The sequence below is a fragment of the Electrophorus electricus genome, chromosome 13 (genome assembly GCF_041902795.1).
Source record: "Electrophorus electricus isolate QZ-2024a chromosome 13, ASM4190279v1, whole genome shotgun sequence".
In the NCBI taxonomy this organism is placed as follows: Eukaryota; Metazoa; Chordata; class Actinopteri; order Gymnotiformes; family Gymnotidae; genus Electrophorus; species Electrophorus electricus.
The window spans coordinates 15,526,115-15,553,492 of NC_137509.1; the positions used below are offsets into that span (position 1 = coordinate 15,526,115).

Genomic DNA, 27,378 nt, shown 5'->3' on the forward strand with positions numbered 1-27,378 from the left:
TTTTGACAACGCTGAATACAAATTCAAATAACATTTTGTTTGTGTGAAGTCAATTTTCCAAATTAGTAAGTAAATATATGTATTTTAATTATTTTTGAATACGTATGACACACCATAGTTACCTAATTTGTTTTATACTTCTTTCCAGATCATGGCAGAACCCAAAAAGTCCTTAATCAAGACAGCACTCTGCTGTATGTTAATGAAGGGGACAATATCACAGTTACTTGCCTTTATCAAAGTGATATTGATATGCATTTCTCATGGTACAAGCATGCATTTAGTCAGAAGCCTGAACTCATTGCAACTATCTACAAATATGACACGAAGGCCACATTCTATGATGGATTCAAGAAAAATGCTCGTTTTATCTTGGTGATCGGAGAGGATAGAAATCATTTGGTGATAACAGAGTTAGAGGTCTCTGACTCTGCTACTTATTACTGTGGAAATGCTCAATCCAACATAGTGAAATTTGGGAAAGCAACAAAATCGATTGTAAAAGGTCATTTCTGTTTATGTTAGCTATATTTACATACTTTCATTTAATATATTTTTTGGCTTAAAATAATATTTTTGTATCACTGCTTTCACATGAAATTATGGCATTGTTTTAGCTTCACAGTCCCATAGCCTGTCTGTTCTGCAGCAGCCTGTCCATCCAGGAAACTCTGTGACTCTGCAGTGTACAGTCCTCACTGAGAACTATGCAGGAGGACACAGTGTCTAGAGGTTCAGACATGACTCAGGAGAATCTCTTTCAGGAATTATTCACACTCATGGAGACAACAGTGATCAGTGTAAGAATAGCTCTAAAGCCAGATCTCCTACAGAGAGTTGTGTGTATGAGCTCCCAGTGGAGAATCAAAGGTAAATAAATTAATTTATTACTGAGTCCATCTCATCAAAGTGTGTTTACTTTTGAAATTTAGTCTATATTGCTTTATAAATTCCCCTTTTTATATTGTTAAGTATTTTGGAATTTTTAAATTTCGATTTTTTACTACTCTACCAGAGAATTGTACATCTTGGGATTCAATGATACTTGCTTTGGCAACATCAAACATAATTTGAGTGCCTGTGATTGTTATACTTGGAAGACTGTTATGCAAGCACTGGCTACAAAGTAAGACAAACTTCAAATTGTATATTTTTCAAAAGGTCTTTCGTAAAAAAAAAATTACTGGCATAGTAAACTTGCTCATTAGAAACATATAAATTGTTTTCTTTTCATAAGGCGCTGCTCACACTTCTCAGCTGAATCAGGTAAAAATGTTTGTGAGTGTGTTTTACATTTTTATTTATTTATTTTTAGGTTTGGTATTCTCTGTTATATGACATTTTTCAAAGTGGATTTTAATATAAGTTCTGATCATTTTAAAGGTAATGGGATATTAAGAATATCAGGATTTTAAAGAGTTTTCTTGCCATTAAAGGGGATCTCAAGGTTATATATACCAGACAGTAAGAATTTTTCAAACATTTTAATTTTATTAGAATCATTAGCTATGTTCTGAAAGGTTTATTCATTCACTTACTCCCAGCAACTTACATCACATAGACATAACGATTAGCAAGCAAAGCACATTTCCTATCCAGCTAGAAATACAGCATACATAAACTGACAAAATGTCACCCTTTATATTAGTTATATCTTAAGGAATTGTTTGTCACCTCAGTTTACATTGCCTAGCTCTTGACCACTTATTCCTATACAAAACAGCCATCTTTGATGAAATACCTTCACATCACATCATAACCATTATAAAATGTAGCACACACATCACTACAATTTTTGGATATTTGAAAGTGAACTCTATACATTGCCTAACTTACCATTTTTGAGATTTTGAACCCCACCACAAAATGGCTCATACACATAGTAGTTTCTGAAATAGAGAATAAGAGAATGATTTCATACATAGTTAGTATTTCTGGATGCATATTGACAAGGTGATGTGTAGTATCTTCCCTTGTGAAACGACAGAAAACAGAAAAGTCAGCTGCCTGTGAATGCCAAATAGGATACATAAGGCCTGAGCATGCATAATGTGGTGTGTAAACTGTGCATGCACAATGATGCTGGGGGAAACGTCTGAGCTCAAAGAGAAAAATGATTGATAAAATGAATGATTGATAAAAACTGTGTAAACACAGAACTGAAGGTATAATATACGTACCCTGCATGCAACACTATTGGCTACCTGCTTGATAAGCTTGTAATTGGTGTGAATGTGTTGCATGTGCACTGGTCCAGGAACAAAGTACTTGTGGTTTTCTAGAGTAATTCATGTAAAGACCATCCAATGCCTCATTTAATACATCTGGTAGCAAACCAAGACCAGCTGCATTTATGATGATTCTTTCTTTATTGACAATATAGAGTAAGTGGACAAAATCAGGAGTATTACTTGAAAGAGCATGCTCAAGCCTTGTTCATGTGACAAGGGCAGCAGAGAGGAAGCAAGAGGCGAAGTTCCATTAACAAGTTCTTTATTGTTCATACTTTCCACGTCACTTCACCGAGTCTAGTGGGTAGGTAGGAGCGAAGTAGCTTCTCTCCAGTAGGCTCTCGTGGTTCGGCTACTAATGTGCAGCCCCTTCCTTCGGAACCAGTGGGTGTATAAATACACGTGCAGGTCAATGAGGTGCAGGTGTCTCCTGTCAGAAGACAGGTGATTGTGAGCGAGGAAAGTGCGTGACATGGTCCTGGTCCTGCGAGGGTGTGTCCCCCCGTTTTGGGTACTGGTATACCCTGACAGAACCCCCCTCCAAAGGCCCTGACCGGCCCCGGCCCATGGGGCCAACTCGGGGCAGGCCTCAGTGGGCGCCACCTATGAAATGAGGCAATGAGGTCGGGGTCCTAAATCTGAGAGGCTGGGATCCAACAGCACTCCTCAGGACTGAATCACTCCCAGTCCACCAGATACTGGAGGCCCCGGACCTCCCACGGGAGTCCAGCAGAGAACGTACCCTGTACACCGGTCCCTCCTCCGTCACCAGAGACGGGGGAGGAATTTTTGGGGAATCCCCTTCCTCCGTGAGATGGCCGTCCCTCACGAGCTTCAGTGAGGAAACGCAGAAGGGCCTGGAAGCCCGAGTAGCCCTGACAGGCCTACCTGGTAGGTCACCTCATTAACCCGGGACAGTAATGGAGTAGGGGCCCTTATATCTCGCCTCACGCTTGCCTGTGGTGCCTGCTCGGCCGTCCCTGCTAGAGACCCATACCTTCTGCCCAATCTCATACTTGGGGGTTTCCCCTCTTTTTTTTGTCGGCCTTCCTCTTGTAGACAGCGATCGCCCTACATAGGTTCTGGTGCGTCTCCTCCCAGGTCCGTTCGCTCTCCTGGCAACATCTCTCCACTTCTGGTTGGTCCAATGTAGGGACGTTCCAGGGCTAAAGAGGCAGCTGGTTGCCTAGAACACACTCAAACGGGGTGAGGCCAGTTTCTGTGTGTCGCAAGGAGTTATGCGCGTATTCCGCCCATGGGAGGCACATACTCCATGTTTCTGGGTGGTGGTTACAATAGAGGCACAAGAACTTACCCAGCTCCTAGTTGACCTGTTCCACCTGCCCATTGGCCTGAGGATGGTAGCCAGACGTCAATCTAACCGCAATGTTAAGCTTGCCCAGCAATTCCTTCCAAATCTGTAATGTGAATTGGGGGCCTCAGTCTGAAACGATGTCCTCAGGCAGGCCGAATTGCCTGAAAACCTGGCAGAACAGTAGATCGGCCAATGTCTACACTTCATGAAAGCTAGCCTAATCGCCAGGAGCTCACGGTCCCCAACCCCGCAGTTCCTTTCTGCTGAGCTCAGCTTTTGAGAGAATTTAAGTGATGGGCCGCAGGCCACCTCTTTCTCCCGTGTGTTGCGAAAGCACCGTGCCCACTCCTATGTCAGAGGCGTCTACCTCTAGCATTGAAGGTCTCTCAGGGTCTGGTTGTTGCAAGAAGGGAGCAGTTGCGAAGGCAATCTTGAGCTCCTCAAAGGCCTTGTCGACCTCCTGAGTCCATTTGATCTTTCTCACAGGTCCCCAGAGCTGATCTGTGAGAGGCCCTGCCAGTGAACTGAAGGATCTAATGAACCTCCTGTAAAAGTTGACAAAGCCCAGAAAGCATTGTAGTGTCTTGCGTGTAAATGGCCTTGGCCACACCTTCCCTGCCTCCACCTTGCCTGGTTGAATACCCACACACCCTTGTTGAATGACGTACCCTAGGAAGTTGATCTCCTTGCGATGGAACTAGCACTTCTCCGCCTTACAATATAGGTGGTTCTCTAATAGGATCTGTAGCACGGCACGTACGTTGCTTTACATGTTGTTTCCGTGAGGGGGAGTAGATCAGAATGTTGTCAATATTTGCGACAACAGATCTTCCCAAAATCTCCCTTAGAAACTCATTAATGTAGGCCTAATGTAGGCAGAATAATTACACTAGACAGGGAAACCAAGACAATAAGAAAGATAGGAGGGGCCAACCATGACAAAGGCTATTAAATTTGCTTGAACTAGGCATGTATCTCCCTCCCCAAAGATATACCTGTCAAACTCAACCCCCTCTTCAGTCTGTTGCAAGTTGCAAAGAACTACTGAAAAAAAAAAAAACACCAGAGAACTTCAGCAGAAATTATTTCCTAAAATAAGTGAATAACCTCTTGCTAAGTGGTTAGCAAGATTCAAATCCAGGTTATCTTAGTTTGTTTTACCTTATTTTATATTTGCATTTTTTTGTTTATTTTTGTTATTATCTTACTAATTTCTTATTGTTGTTGTGTAATTTGCCCATCACATCTTATATTGAGCAAACTTATCTGCTTAAGTCTGGAGTTCCAATACACTGCCAGTAATGAACCAACAACCCTGCTTCATAAATGTCTGCCCACAAAGGCCTATATGGCTCTACTTCGAGCAAGCTATGAAGACCCAATTCCCCCTGTCCAAGAATCCTGTTCCAGTCATTGTCATCAGTCTTCATAAATCATGCACTGCCATTGAGATGATTTCAAGGAAATGGACTCTGTCTGCATGAGCCACTCTGGCGATGTGATGGAGACTGAACTTCTCCCTCAGAGCCATCAGACAACTCCAAGGAAAGGGGTTACCGATTTATGATTTTCTCTATCCAGACGGCTTTGTTGAAACACACGCTTTGACAGATGGTTCAGACGCTGGCGTGTCATAAGATTTCCCTTCTACGTTACCAGTTGGTATCAACAGTAACTTTATTATTTACTAATTAAATTAGGTTAGTTAACTCTTTCCTCTCGTCTGTGATTCAGCCTCATTAACACCACTATTAGCCCAGTTTCCCTTACACTGTGTCATAAAGGCTGGCCCTTGTTCCCCTTATCTTCCTTTTATGCTTAGATCATGAATTTTATTTGATTAATACATTTGCTTTAGATTTGTTTGGTTGATAAGTACATTACCCAGTTGGTCATTCCCAGAAGCTTGTTTTTTATTAGCCTAATTGCCTACCCCATCCACCATGAATTAAGTGTTACATTCTGTTTAGTTGCCTGTTAGGATGGTTATTCTAGTGAATTTAATACTCCTGATCATTAATAGAATTCTAGTCAATGATTGTTGTGCAGGTTTTTCCTATTTATGCTTATTCAATAAATATCCCTTGATTATTACTTCTGTGAGTTGAGAAGTGATATTCAAATGTTTAGTAGATGAGCAATAATCATTTACCGAATTGGCGACTTTCATGAGTTGAGACTGGATTATTAATCATTAATAAATGTATTAAAATTAATACATTTCCCTTTTAATCAAATTGTTGCCCCAATTAATTTTATCCATTGTATTTGACAATCTATTAAAAGTATAAAAACTGCTACATCAGTTTCTAAAAATAATAGTCCTGTTGTCTGGTTGGCACTGTTGCAGACCACTCTTAACCAAACTGAAAAATTGATTTGTGTAAAAAAATCCTTGCACCAGCTCAACACCTATTACCATGCTTGAATCAATACTGTGTTGAGCATGGTCTCAGCAAAGTTCCTTGGCCATAACTGAGTGGTCCTGTGGGCAGAACTAAGTGATGACTGGGATAAAACAGGGCTGCTCAAGTCTCAAGCATGGAGATCTTTCATCCGAAGACCTTATTTGCATCCTTAATACATTCCTTCAGCACATATATTAGAAACAGTATGCTAGAATTAAGTGTATGTTGAAAATGTTTTGTGAAAACCTCTTTTCCTTTGAACTTTGTTCCATGTTTAAGTGTATATTTATCTTTAACTACTTTCTAGATAACACAGACATGGATCTGAGGGTTCTGTCCACATCAAACCCCCTCCACCCACTCCCCAAAAAAGGATGGAAACATTCTAAACCTCAAGCCTTCTTATGCCCAAGCCTTACTATTACTACTAATACATTTACCTGTAATTGGAACACTGACGTGTTGTAAAGCTTCATATTCACAGATAAAAAAAAATAAATAAATTAAAATTAAAAAAAAAATGCAAGTGATCAGCAGATCAAACAAATTACTGATCATTTATATTGATTAAAAAAGGTTTAATCATTTACAGCATTTAGCTGATGCTTTTATCCAAAATGACTTACAATTATGACTGAGTACAATTTGAGCAATTGATGGTTAAGGGCCTTGCTCAGGGGCCCAACACTGGAAGTAGAGGAGCTTGAACCAGCAACTTTCCAATTACAGCTTAAGTACCTTAACCACTGGGCTACTGTCCTGGATAAAAGCTGGATAAAGTGTGCTAGAGGACAGAAATCCTAAAATGATAAGTATTTATTTTAAAACAGTACTGTACAAAACAAACTGCATAAACACATAAGAATTACAAATGACTGATTAAAAGCTAGGTGCTGTACCACATGTATAGCTGTTTTGGAGCTAAAAAATTAGACAGACTTCCCACATTGCTAGTACTACTAACAAGAAACATAATAATAATTGGTTTTAAGTATTATTGTTATTATTTCAGCAATAGGAACTTTACAATAACTGAAATCCAATCATTTACATAAATTATACCACCATACATTAATTTCTTAAAAGAATATTGTAAGGAAATCCTTACTTGATTTTCTACTGATGTGCCTTTACCTGTGCATATACAGACTGATCACTGTTGAACTTTGCTTTGGTTCTTTGGGGAGAGTGAGAATGAGCAAAGCTCAGAGCTGCATAGTTCAAGGTGCCTGGGTCCTCAGTCTGAAAGTAATCACAACCCAACATGTAGCACAATGAGAGATTGCTTGAGCATTTTAAACATATGTAACATTTTAGCACATGTAACCTAATGTACTAAAGTTATTATAAAACAAAATAATCACCTGGTTTACTTGAACTCTTTGACCTTCAGAAGAATTTTAAACAAATGATAAGTAGATCAATTAAACCAATGTGAAATATGGAAGGTACATTCACCCACAATGAGAAATGAACAATTACGTCTCAAAAATAAAATGCACCTTTATGATGACTAGTGTGTAATCTTCTGCATAATAATAAAACCACAAGCAGGCATATGATGTTTGATGCTGCTAAAATAAAAATAGTTGGGTCCATAGTACCTTTGTCTGCAATAACCAAATAAGAAAACTTGTAGTTAAATCAAAACAATAAATGTGATTCAGAATAAAATAAATAAAACATGCACTGAACATTCACTGTTTATGAAAAGTCATAGCAAAACAACTTTTATTGTTTTAATCCAACACAAATGGCAATAAATGGCTGCCTGTCAGACTAATATTTAATTTGAAATCTAGAAATGTTTTGTTAGCATTTAAAAAAAGATATACGTTATTCCTCTTATGCTGAGTTTGTTTTTGTTACACACAGAAGAAATTCTAATTATTATTATTATTATTATTGTTGTTGTTGTTGTTGTTGTTGTTGTTGTTGTTGTTTAATTATTATTTATTCAAATCGTTTCATTTAGTTTTTACCTGCAAAGTTCAATTTAGTTCCATTGCCAAAGATTATCTCTCCACATTCAGCCACAGCACAGTAGTAAGTTCCAGCATCAGAGAGACTGAGGTTCTTCTTGGGAAGCATGTACATACACCTCTGTGTATAAAAGCCAGCCTCAGAGCAATTCTTACACTGACCACTCCTGTCTCCATGAGTGTAAATGATTCCTGGATGAGATTCTCCTGAGCCATGTCTGAAACAGTAGACACTGTGCTCTCCTGCACACCTCTTTGTGAGTACTGTGCACTTCAAAGGTGCATTACTGCCTGTCATGACAGGATTTAAAACAGGATGTTGGAGAACATCATAGTGAATGGCAGGTGTATCTATAGAGAAAGTTATTTTGTGTTTATTGAGGGAGACAGTCTGATTTGTACAGTAAATTATTTCATGGCAAATTATGAAGTGCATTTAGTATTTTAACAGACCAGCACCTACCTTTGAGCACTAAAACTGTGCAGTCCTCCAATCCAATATGTGAATAATATGAAACAGCACAGTAGTATGTTGCAGAATCAGATGGTTTTGCATTGGAGATACTCAGAGTAAAGTTGGTTCCATTTCTTATAGCATTATGGTGTCCAGTCTTGTTAAAATGTTTGTAGTACAAAACTGGTTCAGAGTGGTATGCAGAGGCAATCAGAAGAGGCTTTTCTCCTGGAGTGTGTTTGAACCATGCAGTTGTTGAAGCAAGACTGGATGAAAATGAACAAGTCAGATGAATATTTTCACCAAACCTAACAAACTTCACCCTATCTACTGAATATTTACCTCCTTAGAGGTATTGCCTGAAAAAAAAGTGAAAAGTGAAACTCCATTGATATAAAAAAAATTGGAAAGGTTTATGGATTAGTACAGCAAATATAGTTGATGCAATGTACTGTAAACGAATGTAAACAAAATAAACTTATTTAGTGATACACTAAAGATTATACACTACCTAAAGTTGTTAAAAAGAAGGAAATTATATAAAATCGAATCATCAGCAAATTCCTCAAGTAATGTATCCCCTGGGGTAAAATAAAATAAAATAAAATAAATTCAGTTACACTATTCACATATTTAGATTAATGAAACTTTAACACATCTTATTGGACCAGAATAAAAATGATTCACTTACAGATTTTGAAGAACAGGAGTAAAGCTTTGTAGGTATAACTAAAGAATGCATGATTCTCTAGATGAAACGCCTACCACAACAGCTTTAAAACTCTGTGATGACAGCTGATTGGTTGCCATAACAGAAGACTGAATTAGGCCCCACCCACTAATATGAATGGGTTAAATTCCCTGACCAAAGGAATAGTACCACATTAAGACTATTAATGTCTTTTTAAACCCATAAAGCTGAAATGACAGAATTGAAAATTAATTAACCAAATTGAAAGATAATAGTGTGATTTTTTTTAAAAAACTGTATATTTACTTCATCCTAAAAGGATGAAAAGATGGTAGTTGTGAAATAGAGCTGTGCTCAACTACAAATGTAATACTCATCTTGCAGTGTGCAAAGCACAGTAATCTTAACACAAAATCAGTTTCCAAACCTTATGAAAGAAGTAGTAAAGCCTTCAAAGGTGTATTGCATTTTAGTATAGTTACAGAATTTCAAGGTGACATTGGTGTTTATTATATTGTTCCTGTCTCTTTTTTAAATAAATCTTTCATTTTTGCACATGCCCAATCATATCTGTCTGCACAGATGTTACATATACATTATTAAATGTACTGTAAATACCACAATTATTATATAAATCCATGACTTTGACATTTTCAATATATAAATGAATATTATTTTAGAATTTTCCTTTGCATACAGAACATCATACTTGAATACCCACTGGGTACAGAATCAAGTTGCATATAAGGTGCCACCGTGTTGAAATGATGTGATAATGGGCTCGATGACAACATTTAAGCAATATTATGAGAGGGGGCACTGTTATACTGATTATCTGCACAGCTGGGATTCAGTTCAAGTTAAAAATGAAATTCAGTGTAATAGCATGAATTCACACCTGATTTGTTTAATAATTTATGTGGCTCTGCCAAAACAGATAGTTCTGCAACTGGGTTGGGAATGGACTGTTGCCAAGCAACATGATAATAATCAACATGATAACAGGATAATGGCTGTGACTGGCCTGGCTGGGAATTAATTTGTTGCTGGATCTCAATGTGAGGGGCACTCATATGGCACTACCTGCCAAACCAGAAACCCAAGTGTCTCAGATGTTTCTGATTAAATACATTTTCATGGGGCCCAAAGATCCATGGAACACACCTGCTAGTATCACTTTGCATTGCATATATGGATGTTCTAACCATCCCAAAGGTGACATCCCATGCATCAACCTGGCAAACTATCATCCCCAGTAAAGGGTGGTCTGTGCCATACTCTGGGACCATGTATTCCAAGGGGCAAGGAGCCCTCAGGTGCCTCCTGGCCACCTCTCTTGAGCCCTACAGATGTTAGCAATTAGTCATCCCATGTCTTCATGCAGTGTCAGAGAGAACTCTTCTCTTTTCATTACAAAAGGTTCTAAAATATTTACTATATTGACTATATAGGGGAAAAATACAACAGACGAGGTTCATGCAAATCCTGCATTGTCTCATACTGCACTGATTTTACAGCTCTTTGCTTCAGCTCTACAGTTATTTGCTTCAGAGCTACATTTTCCTCCATGATACAAATAAGAGCAACTCAAACAGATTGGAGGCACCCTACTACTATACTTGTAGTCTTTTTGATGGACAGTTTATCTGCACAACCTAGAAAAGGCAGTTTCACTCACTGACTGACTGAGTTCCATTGCTGCACCAAGCATGTGCAAGGACTCTCAGGGCCACTGTGCAGTAGAGAGCACATATTCCAGCATGTGGCCATATTGTAATCATTGATTAATTTTCAAAATGAATAGAAGCCATCCTATGTGTGACACTAAATGCAAAAATGCAGTGATTTTACAGCTCTTTGCTTCAGCTCTACAGTTCTTTGCTTCAGATCTACATTTTCCTTCCTGATACAATCAATAGCAACTCAAACAGATGGGAGGTGCCATACTACTATACTTGTATTACTAGTATTGTATAGGACCCTTTCTGATGTGCCCTTTTTAAGTTGACAGACTTTATCTTTTTTTGAGCTATTTGGGCTATTTGTGCATGGGGGTCGCAAAGTACAGTGAATTATTGCAGGCAAAGACAACACTCCTTTTTGTCAATTAGCATCGTCTACAGTTCAATTTCTTGAGTTGTCCACCCGCTACGTCACACAGGTAATGTTTATGTTCTGAAGACAGAAGGCGAGGCAGAACAATTTTTGAAGTTGTATTCCTTGAGTTTGTAAAAAAAAAAAAAAAGTTTTCTAACTATAATCCCATTTACATGACATTTATCCAAAGCATCATACAATTATGACTTGAGCAATTGAGGCCTAAGGGCCTTGCTCAAGGGCTCAACAATGGTGGAACTTGAACCAGCAACCATTGAGCTACCACTTCCTGCAAGATGGATTACAAGATAGAAACTACGTTTTCACTGTATTTATGTGTATTACATTTTCATACACTGTTGCTGGTGCTTAGCCTTAAAGGACAGGCTAAGCAAAGCAATGCAAAAGACAGGAAAAAAGTAGGTTGATATACTTCCTGTGGTAACCCACTAAATTGTCTCCTTTTGAAATTTTAATTGGAAGGATCTTCCCCACCGCATGGGTCATGGGCCAGCCTGGCACAGTGCATACAGGAGACATAATCGGGTCAGAATACACTGCAATTCTGATTGAAAAACTGACCTGCTTCAACCTAATCTTGCCTTTTCTTTTGCTATTCCAGCAGTACAGCCTACACAAAAATTCAAACCTGGTGACAGAGTTGTAATTAAATGTCTGCTTCCTAGGAAACTAGAAGAGACTAGTTACGGACCACCTGTAATTGCAGTAACCAGAACTACTGTATTAACAGATTCTCAGCCCCAATGGATTCTTGATAGTAATATTAAAGGGGTCACTCAACAGAGCTCACAAATATGACCCCATCCTGATAGGAGCTGCTCCACCAATCTTACCTGGATCAGGAGAAATAATATTATCCTCCTATGTCAATAAATTTGTGTAGCCTTTATAGTGCCTTGGAGTTAAATACTGTCTCTGTTAATCATTAATTAATTAAATAATTAATCATTTAATACCTAATGTTCTTTATCTGTCAATAACATGTTGATACATTTATCTTTGCACCCTTTCCTACACCACTTCCCTTTTTTTCTCTCACACACACACACACACACACACAGAGTCAGCAATCCCCCCCTATGGCCACCAAAGCTCCACCTCTCTGGCATACTAGTATGGTCTCCATGGTTACTGTCTCACCTGTTTTTACTTAATGCCATCGGTCAGTCTATTTAAACTTACTAAACACTAAACCAAGTGCTCATTGTGAACTATTGCCTCCACAAGTATACATTACATTCCTGTTGCATATTCTCTTGCCTTCTCTGTGTTTTGATCTCTGCCCTCTGCCTAGCCCTTTTTTGTACCTCTGCTGGTTTTTGATCTGTGCCGTGCCTGGTTTTGACCCTGTGTATATCTTTTTTGAAATATCCATTTGTTTTGCACCTATTATTAAATGTTGCAGTTGGATTCCACTCAGTCTTTGAGACTCACTCATTATGCACAGACACTTACTGTGTATATTCTCTGTCCATCCTCAATAAGTTTCTTGCCCACTCTTGGTGGTCTCTTATGAGCTTCATGAAGCAGACACCTATGATGCTTTCCCATCAGTCTTGAAAACATTCTCACATATACAGAGAACTTGTAGGGTGAGGAACTAAAGTTCTGAAAGACAACTATTTGCTGGGGGTGTATCTAAAATGTTGTGTTAGTGTGTATGTTTTGAAAATGAATTCATATATAGGCTAACACTTTTCCCAAATTATAATTATATTAGAAACAAATGTAAGTGTAATCCATTAGATTAAAATGCCTCTATTACTATTAAAACATTTATTGTGTCAGGTGTGTCCAAACATTTGACTGATACTGTATGCTCATAGTCTGCATATGCTCTATTCTTTTTTTTTATCTTTAAAGGCCATGGTGAATCCTCTTATTGGTGTGCCATTGAGGACAACTTTTTTATAGTTAACTAAGGTGCACTTTTGTTAGGATCAACCATCTAAGTATTGACTGATCTTCAGTTGGGCAGAAACCAAAAACTCTGTATATGACATGCTGAAATAAGTCAACTTGGAGTTCAAGGTTAAGTTTAAAGTTTGCTAAACAAGCTTTGTGAAATACCCCATACCCATACTCACTTGTTCATAATTTGCACATACAATCATGATTATTTCCACTTCCAATGCCCTAAAATACATTTTGACTTTTTTTTCATTCACATCTGTTATGAATCCTGTTTTCAGCCCATCATAGATTTCTGAATGCTCAGAATAGTTTACTGATAAATGCACTTTCCTGTGAACTCTGTTCTATGTTTGCATGAAAACAATAACCACAATCTAGATGGTGTAGATATGGTGCAGTACATAGGCTATTGTGGATTCTGACCACATCACAGATAAACGTTAACAGCCAGAAAGACCCTTGACAGAAAGGGAAACTGTTTAAACCTGTTAATACCTATAGCACTCAACTTTCATCTCAACTTTTGACTTATGTACAACTAAGACCTCTTCAATGACACCTTGCTATGCATTATAAACAATCATCTTAATTTTATTACAAATACATTTTAACACAGTACAAAGCTTCATGTTAATTAAATGTCCTTATGTCACAATACACTAATAGCAATAAAACTAATGATATAAAATATCTTTTGTAGCAAAGTTAACATTTAAATGCTATGTTTTGTCCAGCAGGTCTTCACTGAATACTTCTGGTAGTAATTTAACAGTTCCAACAAAATGCAACTATCTGAATTCCTGTTTTAGCTATATTCTATATTGCCTTCCCTGTTTCCTTTTTTTCTGTTCGCTAGTCTGTTGTACTTTCTCTGTATTTTCGTCTGTGCTGCTTTCCCTGTTAGTATTCGCTTGTCTGATTCTGCTCTCTTTCTTTGTCAGATGTTCTCCCATCGCTTCTGTTTAGGTTTTTCTTCCCCTTTTTATATACGCTAGTGTTGTCTGGTTTTCCTTTTCAGTTCTGATTACCTGTGTCATTTGTCTTGGTTATTGTTTGTTTTTCTTACATTGCCCAGTTCTGTGTACTCCCCGCTAGTCCTAGTTTCATTCCTCATCGTTTTTCTCCGTTAATCGTTCCTAAGTGTTTTTGTCCTTTCTGCCTAGTTCTTGCGCTCAACATGTTAGCTGTCTGTTCTTTGTTCTGTTCTGTATTGTTAGTCTGTTTCCGTTATCAAACTTATTATTTATTTATTCTATTCAATCAGTCCCATTCCTTTTGGCATCCTCAGTTAGTTCCGTTCCTTATCACATCCAATGCGCCAGCACTTCACAAGTGTGTTCGCTCATCACCTCCCACACATTACAGAATGACCAACCTACTAAGAACACAGTGAGTGCGCACCTCTCCGGTCAGTGGTCACCTTGCTGTGAAGAAAAGTTCTCTCAGCAAGATCGCACCGGGCAGATTAACTCCGCTGGCACTGTGGGGACAAGGGGTTCTCGAAGCAAATCCAAGGAGTCCGCAAAGGATAAGCAAACATCAGACACGAAGGTAGTCGAGACTCCCGGTAAGTGCTCATACCTTACAGATCACAAAGCAAGCGTCAGGGATTCGCAGCTTCTAGGGCAGGACCTATAAGGACTATGAAATGTGCTTACTGCAGAAGTCCAGTTCCTGTTCCTGGTGTGAGAGTTACTGCCCACCCTGATCCACTTCCTGTTCCCAGTGTGAGAGGCACTTCCCGTCCTGATCCGGTTCCTGTTCCTGGCATAGTGGAAACCACTGCCTAGCCAGGTCCTGGCGTAGAGACAACACCCAGCCATTTCCTGTTGCCAGATGTGCGTCTCAGGCTGTTCTTGTTTCCTGTACCAGGTCTGCTCCTGTAGCTGCACCTCTGGACCTCCCGGACCCACCATTGAATGTCATGGCCACGCCCCTGGTCCCATCACTGAACACTGTGGCCCAACCTCCGGATCTCCCAAAACCACCTCCTGACCCCAGCAAGGAATTCCCCGGCAAGTCTTTGGACCCCGGCCTTAAGGCTCAGGCCTCGTTGGGCATGCTTGTGAATGCTCATGTCCTGTACTCCTTTGGTGTCCACTCACCACAGCATTTCTGTGACTGCATGCAACGGGCATCCAGCATGTCCTGTGTCTGTGTTCCTTGGCTTTTCTGGGACTGACCCAGCATTGACATCAAATACTTACTTACCAGCCCCAATGTCTGCTGTTTCAGTTACCCCAGCTCCTGTTTTGCCTGCTCCTTTTCCTGCTGTTGTCCTTGTTCCTTTCCAAGTGTCTATACCTGTTTGTGTGAATATGGTAAAACCCGTTACCCTGCCTTGTTGCATTAGTGTTCCCTTACCCGTTCCAGTACCTGTACCCATGGTTGTTGTGTATTTTGTTCCTGTGCCTGTATCAGTTGTACTTATAAATCTCCTCTGTATAATCTCTTCTGTATAATCTCCTCAGTCTTTGCTTCTGCCCCTGTATCCTCTACCCCTCATCGTGCCCCGTGTTCAGCTCATTTCTGAGTGGCCTGTTGCTTTGTCTTGTCTGGGTTTTATTCCTGCTCCTGGTTTCTTCTCTGGATCCTCTACTTTGGTTTGTTCTGCACTTTGTGAGTCACTCATTAAGAGGGGGGTACTGTGATGCTCATGGACCAGAGTGCCTCCCGTTTCCCTGCCTTCCTGTTCTTACACTGATCACTCCTGTCTCCATGAGTGTAAATTATTCCTGCATGAGATTCTCCTGAGCCATGTCTGAACCAGTAGACACTGTGCTCTTCTGCACACCTCTTTGTGAGTACTGTGCACTTCAAAGTTGTATGACAGAATTTAACATAGGATGCTGGTAAACAGTATAGAGACTGACTGGTGCATCTACAGAGGGAAAGTCTGTTATTTTTATTATGTACCAAGTACTATATCTCATTTTTATGCCCTCTATAATTACATCATGTTATTATTGCCAGATTATTATTGCAATGTCAAGTCCATGACAAGTTATTATTATGATTGCAATATAAATACATATGATACATTTCTGAACCTACCTTTGAGCACTAAAACTTTGCAGTTCTCCAATCCAATATATGAATAATATGAAACAGCACAGTAGTATGTTGCAGAGTCAGATGGTTCTGCCCTGGATATACTCGGAGTAAAGATGGATACTTTTCTTATAGAATTATGCCATCCATTCTTGTTAAAATATATGTGATACAAAACTGGTTCAGCATGGTATGCAGAGGCAATGAGAAGAGGCTTTTCTCCTGGAGTGTGCTTGAACCATGCAGTCGCTGAAGCGAGATTAGATAAAAATGAGCAAGTCACATGAATATCTTCACCAATCTTAACAAACTTCAGCCCATCTATCTGGATAATGTTCACCTCTGAGGTACTGCCTGAAGGAAAAAAATGTGAAGCCCTAGTTGATTTTGAAAACTAATAGAAAATGTTTAAACATTTTTGCAATATATTTTAGACAGTATGCAGCATTTTATACAACTGGAAAGACAGGATTAACTTCCTTGTTGCTGATTCGTTACCTGGTGCTGTTGAGAACAAGAGGGCAAAATAAATTCAAATCATCTCCAAGCTCTGCAAACAATATATTTCATAAAAAAAGTATTTAATTTATAGAAAAGTTATAGAAAAGTTGCTATCCCACAGTTGCCATCCTCTAGCACTTCACATTTATTCTGCTACAGCCTAAGTAGCCAGTCCTGGAGCTATTGTCTTTTCAGTGGACTTTCTTGTTTTGTTTTGTTTTTTTGTTTTTTTTGCTTTTACAAATGTTTTCCTTATTTGCTGAAATAATATAAGACTTATTTTTCATTGCTTGTGTATTGCTGCTGTATAAAATGTCACATAGGTACAGCTATAGAATACATGCAACTAATAAAGTGACCACTCTATCTATCTATTTTTGCACAATGTTTTGCAATTAATCTAATTTTCTTTTAATCTCATGAGATACATTATCTCTAAAGGCAAAAGAAACACAAAAGCTATCAGTTTCTAGATTAAAAAACAACATCCTAGGAACAAACTGGATTGTGTAGATGTCCATGTTTCATCATTTGTTTAATAAAGACAATAGCTGTACAGTGCAGTACAGGCTGGACATCTGACCAGATTATTCTGCTGTAGAGTTTCAAGTTTCAAACAAGTGAACATCTCAGTGTAAAAAAAAATAAATGAATGATTGTATCGGTAAGGTCTATATTCCTGTATTTTAGTACAATTTCTACATTACATTACAGGTTTCCTAACACCATGTCAAGATGGCCAGTTATTTTGTTTTAAATGCAGAAGGTTAGTATGACTTTCTACCCACCTCTATCTCAGCTTCATTTAGTGTCTTTATAAAGGTGCCACATTGACATCCATTCTTTAGTTTAAGAGAGCAAACTCACAGAGCAATGCAAAAACCAATGTTGTGACCACTAACGTCTTTTCTACATCAAAGAGGTTCAAAGTACTCTCATGACAGGGTTCATTGCATTGTACATGTTTTAAAAATGTGAATTTAAGAATTTCTAGGTTACCCATACAGATCTACCAAACAGAAATTAATCATACAAATCTACCAAAATAAAATAATTAATCCCTTATATTTGTTGATCACAAACATGCTGCTCATATTGCAGTATCTAAGTGCTCAACACCTCATTCTTTTATAGAGCGCTGCACACATGTGAATTAGTCTTGACATGTGAACGGGTGTGGAGGACAATTGTCAGGAGGTCAGTGATGGTCATTCCTCTCACAAAGCCTTCAAATATGCACCACACCAAATTAAATGCTAAAAGGTCTGTAATCCATTGTCATTTTAAAAGAGAGAGAGAGAGAGAGAGAGAGAGAGAGAGAGAGAGAGAGAGAGAGAAAGAAAGAAGGACCACAAGCCATAACAGGGAGAGAGTAAGAAGCCAGAACTAGAGACCTTCACATGGTGCCCAGAGGTGGAGTCCAGATGTAGTGCTTAGAGGATGCAATAATCATTTATACAACACAGTAAAGCAATACAGTTTTTACTCAATTGATTAAGCATTACTAATTAACTTTTGGCATGCGATTGTCCATAACCAGAGCTCAGGAGACTTTTGCCTGTATCACTGGTGCAAAACTCAAAACAAATATTACTGGGGTTGGCTCTTATCAACCTTTTATACACTTTTTCTTTTTACAAAACATGTCACACAAAGCTACATTGATTATCAAAAATTTCATGATAAACTAACAGGTTTTTTTTGAAAGATTATGTCATGGAACGCTCACCTCCCGCAAAGGTTTGGCTAGCCACGTGCAGTAGGAGGGTCATGGTCATAGCCACACCTGCACACACCTGTGTTGTGTTAGTCTTTGTGTACTTAAACTCGTCATTGTGTGCAGTGTTGGCAGTTATTGTTTCTGTAATGTGTGAACGTTAACATTTTTTCTTGCCGTTGTTAAATGTAATTGTGTTTGTTCAGTGGTAACTGTGTTGCGTGCATTGTTTGTAACACATGTGAGTGCCATCAACTTTATGTTTCAATTAAATGTTCGTCCATGTCCAAGAGAGTCTGTGCGTCCTGCCCCTCACCCTGCAGCACTCGGGCCACCACATGTTACAGATTAGAACAGAAAATACATATATGTTGGAATCACTGACAGAACTCTAACAGCAGCAAGACCAAACGCAATAAGGAGCTTCATACCTAAACTTAAAATCACAAAAGCATATTATGCAAAGTGGCAGAGACAGACTGCTTCTAAGCAAGACAACAGGACAATAAACAGTAACTTACAGTAACAGGAAGTAACAGTACGAAAGTGTTATAAAGGATGGTCTACCATACAGCTACAAAGTAGTTGTGCTGTATGTTATTATACATGTATGTGTACATATAATGGCAGCAATTTATTGTTTCTAACTGCTGTACATGCTATCACATATACATACTGTCTTAAGTCACCCCTCTGAATGTGTTTAGCCATTAACAATGTATATTCTAATGGATTCAACCTATCTGAATTATGAAAAAAATTGCAACATATCCATAAATAATCCATTAAATAATTACATACTTTATGTTCAAATTCAAATGATAAGTGTTTCTGACTGTCACACCGGCTCCACCCACTTCGTCTATGGCCAAAGGAGAGAATCCTCAATGGAATTCTAGTCTCCCATGTGTTCGTGTCTTTCATCTGTCCCTTGTTTCCAGGTGTTCATATACACCTTTGCACCTCTGTGTCCTTTGTGAGATCTTGCCAATCTCTGCAAAATGCATTTCTGAGTGTTTTTGTCATGAGAACTGAAGTTTTATCTGTGTATTTCTAGGCTGCTATTACTCCAGCCTTTGCTTTTTTATTACATTTTCGATCTCATCTGTTTTGCTGCTTTGTTTTGGTTGTAATATGGTTTTTTGATATTGCATCTCCCTTATGGACTGAGTGTATTGTACTTTTGTTAACTCTGTCTGGTGAATACAAAATAATCTCTCACTGCCAAGCTATCAGTCACAGATAAACCTTTGCAATTTTGTTATGGAAAACAATAGAAGGGGGCATTCAGTGGGAGTCTAAGAGCTGAGAACAGCCTAGTTAACCAGGGTGCTTTCCTGAGCAGTCACATTCAGCAGTTGCATGACATCATGGCCACATAACCCTAATCGTAACCCTAACCTAACCCTAACCACTGCCTTTAAGCAGGTTTCTCCAGTCTCCAACCCAGTGGCTGACAAAACAGCTCATATGCAATCCTAAGAACATTCCCTAGCAGTACTTGCATTTAGCAGCTGTGTCACATGCATTTCACTGCATACCTCCAGTGCTAAATTTAGGATGCAGATGAAATCACCATGACTTTATCACTGCTGCCCAGCTGAGCCAGGTCCATGACATTTGTGATCACCCCATGTCTGGCAAGCAACCAGGTGAGCAACTTTTAAGTTTTAATCAGCAGTGCTATTCTCTGGTGAATTATGCAGTTACGTTTTATTTTTTAGCCACTAAAAATGGATGAAGTGAGCTTGCTTTGAAATCAAACTTTTGCTGCATTCTTGGTACAGAACTACATTTAAAACTTGTCAGTCAAGATAAGCTGTCTCTGTCTCAGTCCATTCAATTAGCCATCCACGCTGACTACATATTTTGTGCCTGAACATCGGCTGCCCCGCTATCTTTGCTAAATGAACAAGCTGCTTTGAACAGCACCACTGCTAAAGCTGTACCTATGGAAATGGTCCACAACAAACTCAGTCCAGGGGAGGAATGCCCCTCACTCTCATGATCTATGCTTTTATGGTGGAGACACAAGCATCATAAGCACATTATTTTCTAAGCACCCATTTCCTGCATAGCACTATTGTTCTTTGATGTCCCTGACTAGCTGAACAAAACCCTGGGACTGAGGGGAGCTCACTGAGTATTTCACATAATTTAAGACCCCACCCTAGCCCCAAAAGTCCCAAAACAAATTTCCTGGTACAAATTCTGCCTAGGTACTAGCAAGGCCATGTTCTGAAATTTTAGCCATAGACAAATGTCAGGGGGGTGCTATCTCAGGGATCTCCCTCCTCTGCTGCTGCACCACTCTCCTTTATTGTGAAGAAGGATGAGGGACTTCACCTCTGTGTGGATTACCTAGGACAGAGATATTCAAATCACAGTCCTCAAGGTCCAACAGATTTTCCATCCTCCCTTTATCCAGGAGACAGTTGTGATAAAGTGGCCAACCATTTATTCAACTACCAGAGATTTTGTTCTCTTATTCTGCCAACCAGACATTCCAGGACCTCTAGGAATGCTTCATGTTCACTCCCATATCCAACACCTTGACCCCACACTCCTTTTAGTAGGCAATGTGAATTCCTTCTAAACCAGAGCAGGGACTGTGTTTTCCCATTGTCAGGGCACCTCAGACAAGTTGCATCTGTGTGCCTATTCAAGGATACTTAGTACATCTGAAAGAAACTGGGCCCCTCAACAAGGGCCTTATTGCTCAGTTGCTCAAGTTGTATTCAGTCATAATAGTAAGTCGCTTTGGATAAAAGCATTAACTAAATACAGTAAATGTAAAATGGGAATTCTTGGCTATGAAAAATGCTCTTGAAGATTGTGGACACTGGCTCCATGGAGCTGAGCATCCCTTTCCTATTCATCACACACCACAGTATATACTACTAAAAGACTAAACCCCGCCTAGGCCCAGTGAGCATTATTATTTTCTTGTTTCAGTTTCATTATGACATACTGCCCAGGCTCCAAGAATGTGAGGGCAAAATTCTGAAGTTCCATTGCAGCCACCTAAGAGGGTGCTATTCTGTTGGCTCCTGGCATGTGCCACTCCAGCCACTGAAACCTGGAGACCTGACTGGAATTCTAATCCCCCTTGAGTTAATGTCTACTACCTGCTCTTCATTTGCCAGTGTGTTTAAATATCCCTTTCTAATGTTTGCTTGGTTTAGATTGTCATTTATGTTAGGTCTTTGTGTAACCTGTATGGACTACATATTCAGACAGGGCCTTCTGTCTACTCTTCCTATAACTGCAAAATAAAATGAGCCTGCAACTGGGTTTGCAGAAAAAAAAATGTTTGTAAGGGTTTTAAAATGTGTTTAGCCATTCTAGAACAGACATCATTGTTCAAGTAACCTTGTTATATTGCACAGTTTAAATATGCCAGGGAAACTGTGGGGAAAAAATCACCTCCTTGCTTTCTCCAAATTACTAGGGTTACACATTCATACCAGTACCATGACTGTCAGTGCGGTGTTGAGAAAGGTATGCTTCCCAAAACTATCTAGCCAGCAGTGGTCCTGTGGTCACCAATTGTAATGTGTAGAGAAGTGAAGCCAGACTCAAGTGTGTAGTGAGTTACTTTTAGGGCAATCCCAAAATCATAGTCTATGGTCATTAAGCAAGAAATAAGCCAGGAGGAAATTGTGACATGACTGCCACTTAATGCATAGGTCCAGAAACATTGACATGCTCAATGGTGACTCTGGGCCCCATGGTTGGATAGAGTCAGCTGGCAGGCCTTCTAGAGGCAATCATCACACCAGATACGCAGAGACACACACACACACACACACACACACACACACACACACACAGACACACACACACACACACACACACACACACACACACACACACACACTTAATTCCCATTTACAGTACAGTTTGAGAGATGGTAGCAGTCCTGATAAATTGTTCTTGTATATTATATTTAATTAAGTCAGGTGTGAAAATAAACATGCTTTGAGCTCTTCATGTTAGTATTGTATGTATAAACCTAAATTAAAGTTTGTTATTCTAAAAACTTTCACTGTGGCAAATAATCTATGGATTCTTTCAGTTTGCTGTACCTGTGCAATTTGAATCCCTGTTGCCTTATTTTTCATGTTTGCCTCTTCTTGGCTTGGCTAAGTGATAATGGTGGCCATTTTATGTAGTTTTATTATTCATTCTGGTGTTTAAAATATTGTGAAGGCTTAACATTAAGTGTGTCAAAGGGTTTTATATTCTTTTATAAGCACATACAAAGGTATCAAATTTGATATATAGAGAAGAGATAAGGTTTAAAAATGCTGCAATATTATTATTATTTTTTTTGTTTATCTAAAATGGCTTGTGAATTAGTTCTAAGTAAACATTGTATTTCCTCAAAACTACTGAAACAATCAAATCCATCCCCCTACTTTAAACTGTCCAATCATATATGGCCTATTACTGAACTGACAAGAGATCAATCTTTTAAACCTCACTATTGTCTTCAGCAGGAACAATGGATGTGTTATTTATCACCTTTTGTCTTTTTGTAACTGGTGAGTGTCATTCTGCTTGAATATATTTATGTTTCATGCTACTAAGCTGAATAAGGTCATTACACATTTCTTAACCTTTAAACACTTCAACTTAACATTTTTTTTTATATATAGTAAAAACATCTGACATCCCCGAGCTTCAAATGAAAACAGTAAAGCACGAAGACAATATTACCATAAAGTGTGACCTCAACATGGCTGAAGAAAACACAAATAATGATTTAGCCTGGTACAAGCAGAATTTTGGAAAGCTGCCAGAGAATATTGTGAGATCATTTGGGGACAATAAAAAGTACAGATTTGAGCCCGCATTTAACAGTGGCCGCTTCAGTATCAATATGGATGGTGTTTTTGATCTCAGCATTAATTAAATTAAAGAAGATGATGTAGGAACATATTTGTGTGGAAAAATAAGCACAAGTATTATAGAGTTTGTATCTGGGGCCCTTTTGATGTTTGAAGGTATAGAGTTGTGCTGTGTCAGCATACATAATTCACTCCAACATTACACCATGGCCAACATTGTTTACATTTATATTTTATATTATATTTTATGTTTTACACCACTTTTAGTTTTTTGATTGCTCTTTTCTGTTTTGCCTAATTCATTTTAAAGCTGAAAAGAATGTCCACAGTGCTCTGATTAAAATGGTTATCAAGAGGGGAGAATATACCATGCTGCATTGTTCAGTACAAGCTGATACTTCAAGCTGTATAGGCAACTACAGTGTCTACTGGTTCAAACATGGCTCAGGAGAATCTGATCGAGGAATCATTTACACACATGTAGACAGCAGTGATCAATGTAAGAAGAGATCTGAGGCTGGCTATTCTACACAGAGTTGTGTGTACCAGCTCCCCAAGAGGAACCTCATCCTCACTGGAACTTACTACTGTGCTTTTGCTGCATGTGGAAAGATAATCTTTGGGAATGGAACTGCAGTTGAAGGTGCATCTGAAGGTGTGACTTTTTATAATATTGCAGACACATTGGGAATAATAGAACTTAATTGAATTGTATAATTTTAGTATGGGGCAACATTTGCCTATAAATACATTGTGTGGTATTAATTCAAAATATTTTTCATAATTTCAGAAAATAACCACTGGATTGTTATTGCCTTGGCAGCATTAACTATAATACTTGTTGTCATAATGGTGCTTTTGTTTGGAATTCTATTTAAAAATCAAATGAAAGGTAAGTTCACTTTACTATGTACCAATCTGACAAATATAAAAACTTGCTATATGTAGACATTTCTAAAGTTTTGCTAAGAGTATACAACGTATAAAAGTATACAGAACAAAATGTTCTGGGTTTTTTTCATAAAGGTGCTTGCAATTACAACCCAAATCACACAAATCAGGTAACTGGTCACCCATCATGCACATTCATGTTCCTACTGGTAAAGATGGCTCTGTCCTAGAATCAACAATGCATTTGTTATATTTATAGCTAAAAAGTACAGATTTAAAAAAACATCAATTTTAAACTCTACATGTATTTTATCCTGTGAAAGGTTTATAACACCTCATAGTTCTCTGTCAGGCTGAGGACTCAACTATATTAAACTATTGAGCTGTGAGATTTACTCAGAAACCTTCCTCCTACACAACATGCCGGGTCAAAGACAGTCAAGATGTTTATGGACAGATTAAAGTTTCTTAGCTCATGGGAAATGGGTACAGATTTAAATCATCACCAACATGGACATGGACTCCCACATGTTAAGAGAGGTTAACGATGTGAGTCCAGTACTCTGTGTGGCGCAATCAGATGTAATCAGCAAATTATTTCAGTTTTAAAATGTTATTAAAACAGACATGGCAGAATTCATTAAGGTTTGACTAAAATGACTAATTTCAACTTATAGCTAGATGTAGTACAGGTTCATGTAGTGTCCTACCACACAATAAGTTTGTGCTTTTTTTAAATTTATTTTCTGTATATTTCCAATAAAACCATGATTGTAGAAATGTGCTTGGTATGCTTCTAGTTTATGTTAAAACAGAGGCAGGTAAGGGAGAATGGCTAGACTGCTTCCAGCTGATGGAAAGGCAACAGTAATACTAATGTAGCCCATCTGAAAATGTGTTTAGTAGTGGTTTGATGTATTGCAAACATGATCTGGTAATCCAGGGATGAATAGTGATGTATGTGTAACTGCCCCTTTAAGAGTTTTTTGGAGCGGGAGGAATGTGAAGATGTATGTGGTGGGTAGCAAGATGGTTTTCCAGTTCGGTAAATTAAATTTACTAAAGCACAGTGGTGATTTGAGAATCTTTGCATAACTGCCATTTGTGTCTAACAATGATTCAATGATAACAATGATTATGAGTATGTTGTGGGAAGTTTTTTTTTTTTTTCACTTAGGGTAGAGAAGTAGCATATCTATGTATTAGCCTTGTAGGCTAAAGGTAGTTTCTGAATAATGTCCTGGGTCACTGATGGGCTCAGAGTGAGTGTGACGCACTTGCATGCCGAGTGGTAGCGTGTTGCAGATCCTACTCAGGAGAGAGATTCACATTTGTACCTAGAGAACTGACTTTAGAAAGGTACCTTTCTTTTGTTGTTTTTATTTTTTTGTGCTTATTAGAGTGAAGTGGCCATTGTGGTTTTGGCTTCAGTGTTCCCGAGCAACATCTCAGGCCTGCCTGAGATCTATTTTAGCTTTGAGGTTCTGGTTTAATTAGTATGATTATGTAGCATTTCATTGGGTGGAGGGTTTTGGGTTGAGGAAAGCAATAAGGCTGCACTAGCACACACCACTCTTTCTGTAGTGTATTAATACCCTTTTTCCTCATCCAATACATGTCTTCATTGCTTTCTAAGAGACCATAATTCCTGAATCAGACTAGTTCTGGTTTATTTAGTATGATTATGTAGCATTTCATTGGGTGGAGGGTTTTGGGTTGAAGAAGCAATAGGCTGAGAATAGCTTTGTTATAACCATAATATTTGTTTTCCACTATTCAATTGGTATATTGCTGAGTGCTAAATCTTACCTTCACCCAAGTCAGCTGTCAAAGTACAGGCACATGTTAACTGGCACCAGGATGAACATAGCACAATGCAAAAAATAAAATAAAAATCACATCAATATACACAATTGTAATAGTAGCGCCTGACTTGTTAACAATTTCAACATTGTTGGTGAAACCCATGTTAGGCAAAACGTTGTGTTCTAAGTATACAGTGTATAAACTCAAAATATTTATTTCACCTCACATTAACTCAGAAAGATGATGAATAAATGTAAACAAATCAACTTAAGTTGATGTTATTAGCTTTTATCCCATTCAGTTGAAAAAACAAACAAAAACTGCACAAAACATCACAAATTTCTGGCAAGGTAATGTCAAATAGGGCAGGACCTATTAAGGAGTGTGTTCCGGTTCCTTGTTTTTCTACAGCTGACAGCTTTTTTGACAGCTGTTTTTCCAAAGCCTCCAGCTTTTTTTCTTTTTCTTTTGCACTTCTTTGATGTCCCTTGGACTTTGAGATGAAGCACAGTTTTCCTTCTGACTCAGCTCAGCATTGTGATCAGCAGTCTTAAGCAGTACATTTATATCCTCCTCTATTCTCCTTTTTTGCTTTTATCTCAATTATCTCCTCAGTTAGTGCTTTCCTCGTCTGTGTTTTCCACTCATCTTGCTTTAGTTGTTTTTGTTTATCAAGATACATGTGATATTTCTAGCTGGCAGCAACTGTAGAGAGGAGTAGCCCTCCAACACGGTTCACATGGTCATGAATTATCCGTTGAGAAATCAGTGAATGCTCTTTTAAGGTTCTCCATGATTACCTTCTTGTTACCTGAAAAACCTCTGTCAACAGCGACTGGACCATTTGAGAGGAGCAGGATTTTACTATGTTCAAAAGATGGCAAAACAGTTTGTTGGATAAATGTTCATTGTCAAATTCATCCAACCTTCCGCTTTGTTGGTTGAAGTTCCTGAAGGATTCTGACTCCGAAATGAGGCTGTGGTCATAAAATTCACAAAACTCCCACAGAATGTAATCACAGCATTTTTCTTAATTGAAGCCAGCTTCTGCAAGGAGAATAGTGGTGTAGTCAGGCACTTACCTCTTTGTTCTTGAGCAGGAACCTTGGATCCAGAACAGACAGTCTTCTCACAAGGAGATATTTAAGTGGTGCCTTTTCAAAAAAGCTTTGAGACCATCTTCAGCAAAAAGAGAGGAGTAGTTGCAGTCTTTTCTCTCAGCATATTTGTTAGCACATAAAATCAGCATGGGTTTGTCAGGCTGGTTCAGGATTACCATGCAGGTCACCTTGAATGTCCTACACTGTGTCTGAATGGTCACCCTCCAGGGAGACCACAGACTGCCATTGGCTGCTCCAGAGAGGGAGGGTATTATCACAACCTTAACTTCAACCATCTCAACTCCCTCATTCTGTATCCCCATTGTTGTGATTACAGTTCCCTCCT

At 38.6% G+C, this 27,378-nt stretch overlaps 1 protein-coding gene across 1 annotated transcript; it reads left to right on the plus strand.

Annotated features, from left to right (window-relative positions):
* Positions 1 to 252: 252 nt before the first annotated feature.
* On the plus strand, positions 253 to 23,943 carry LOC118240124 (uncharacterized). The gene is made up of 3 exons (XM_081695087.1): positions 253 to 505; positions 618 to 695; positions 23,630 to 23,943. The coding sequence occupies exons 1-3, from the start codon at positions 253 to 255 to the stop codon at positions 23,941 to 23,943; spliced, it is 645 nt and encodes a 214-aa protein (XP_081551213.1).
* Positions 23,944 to 27,378: the final 3,435 nt, after the last annotated feature.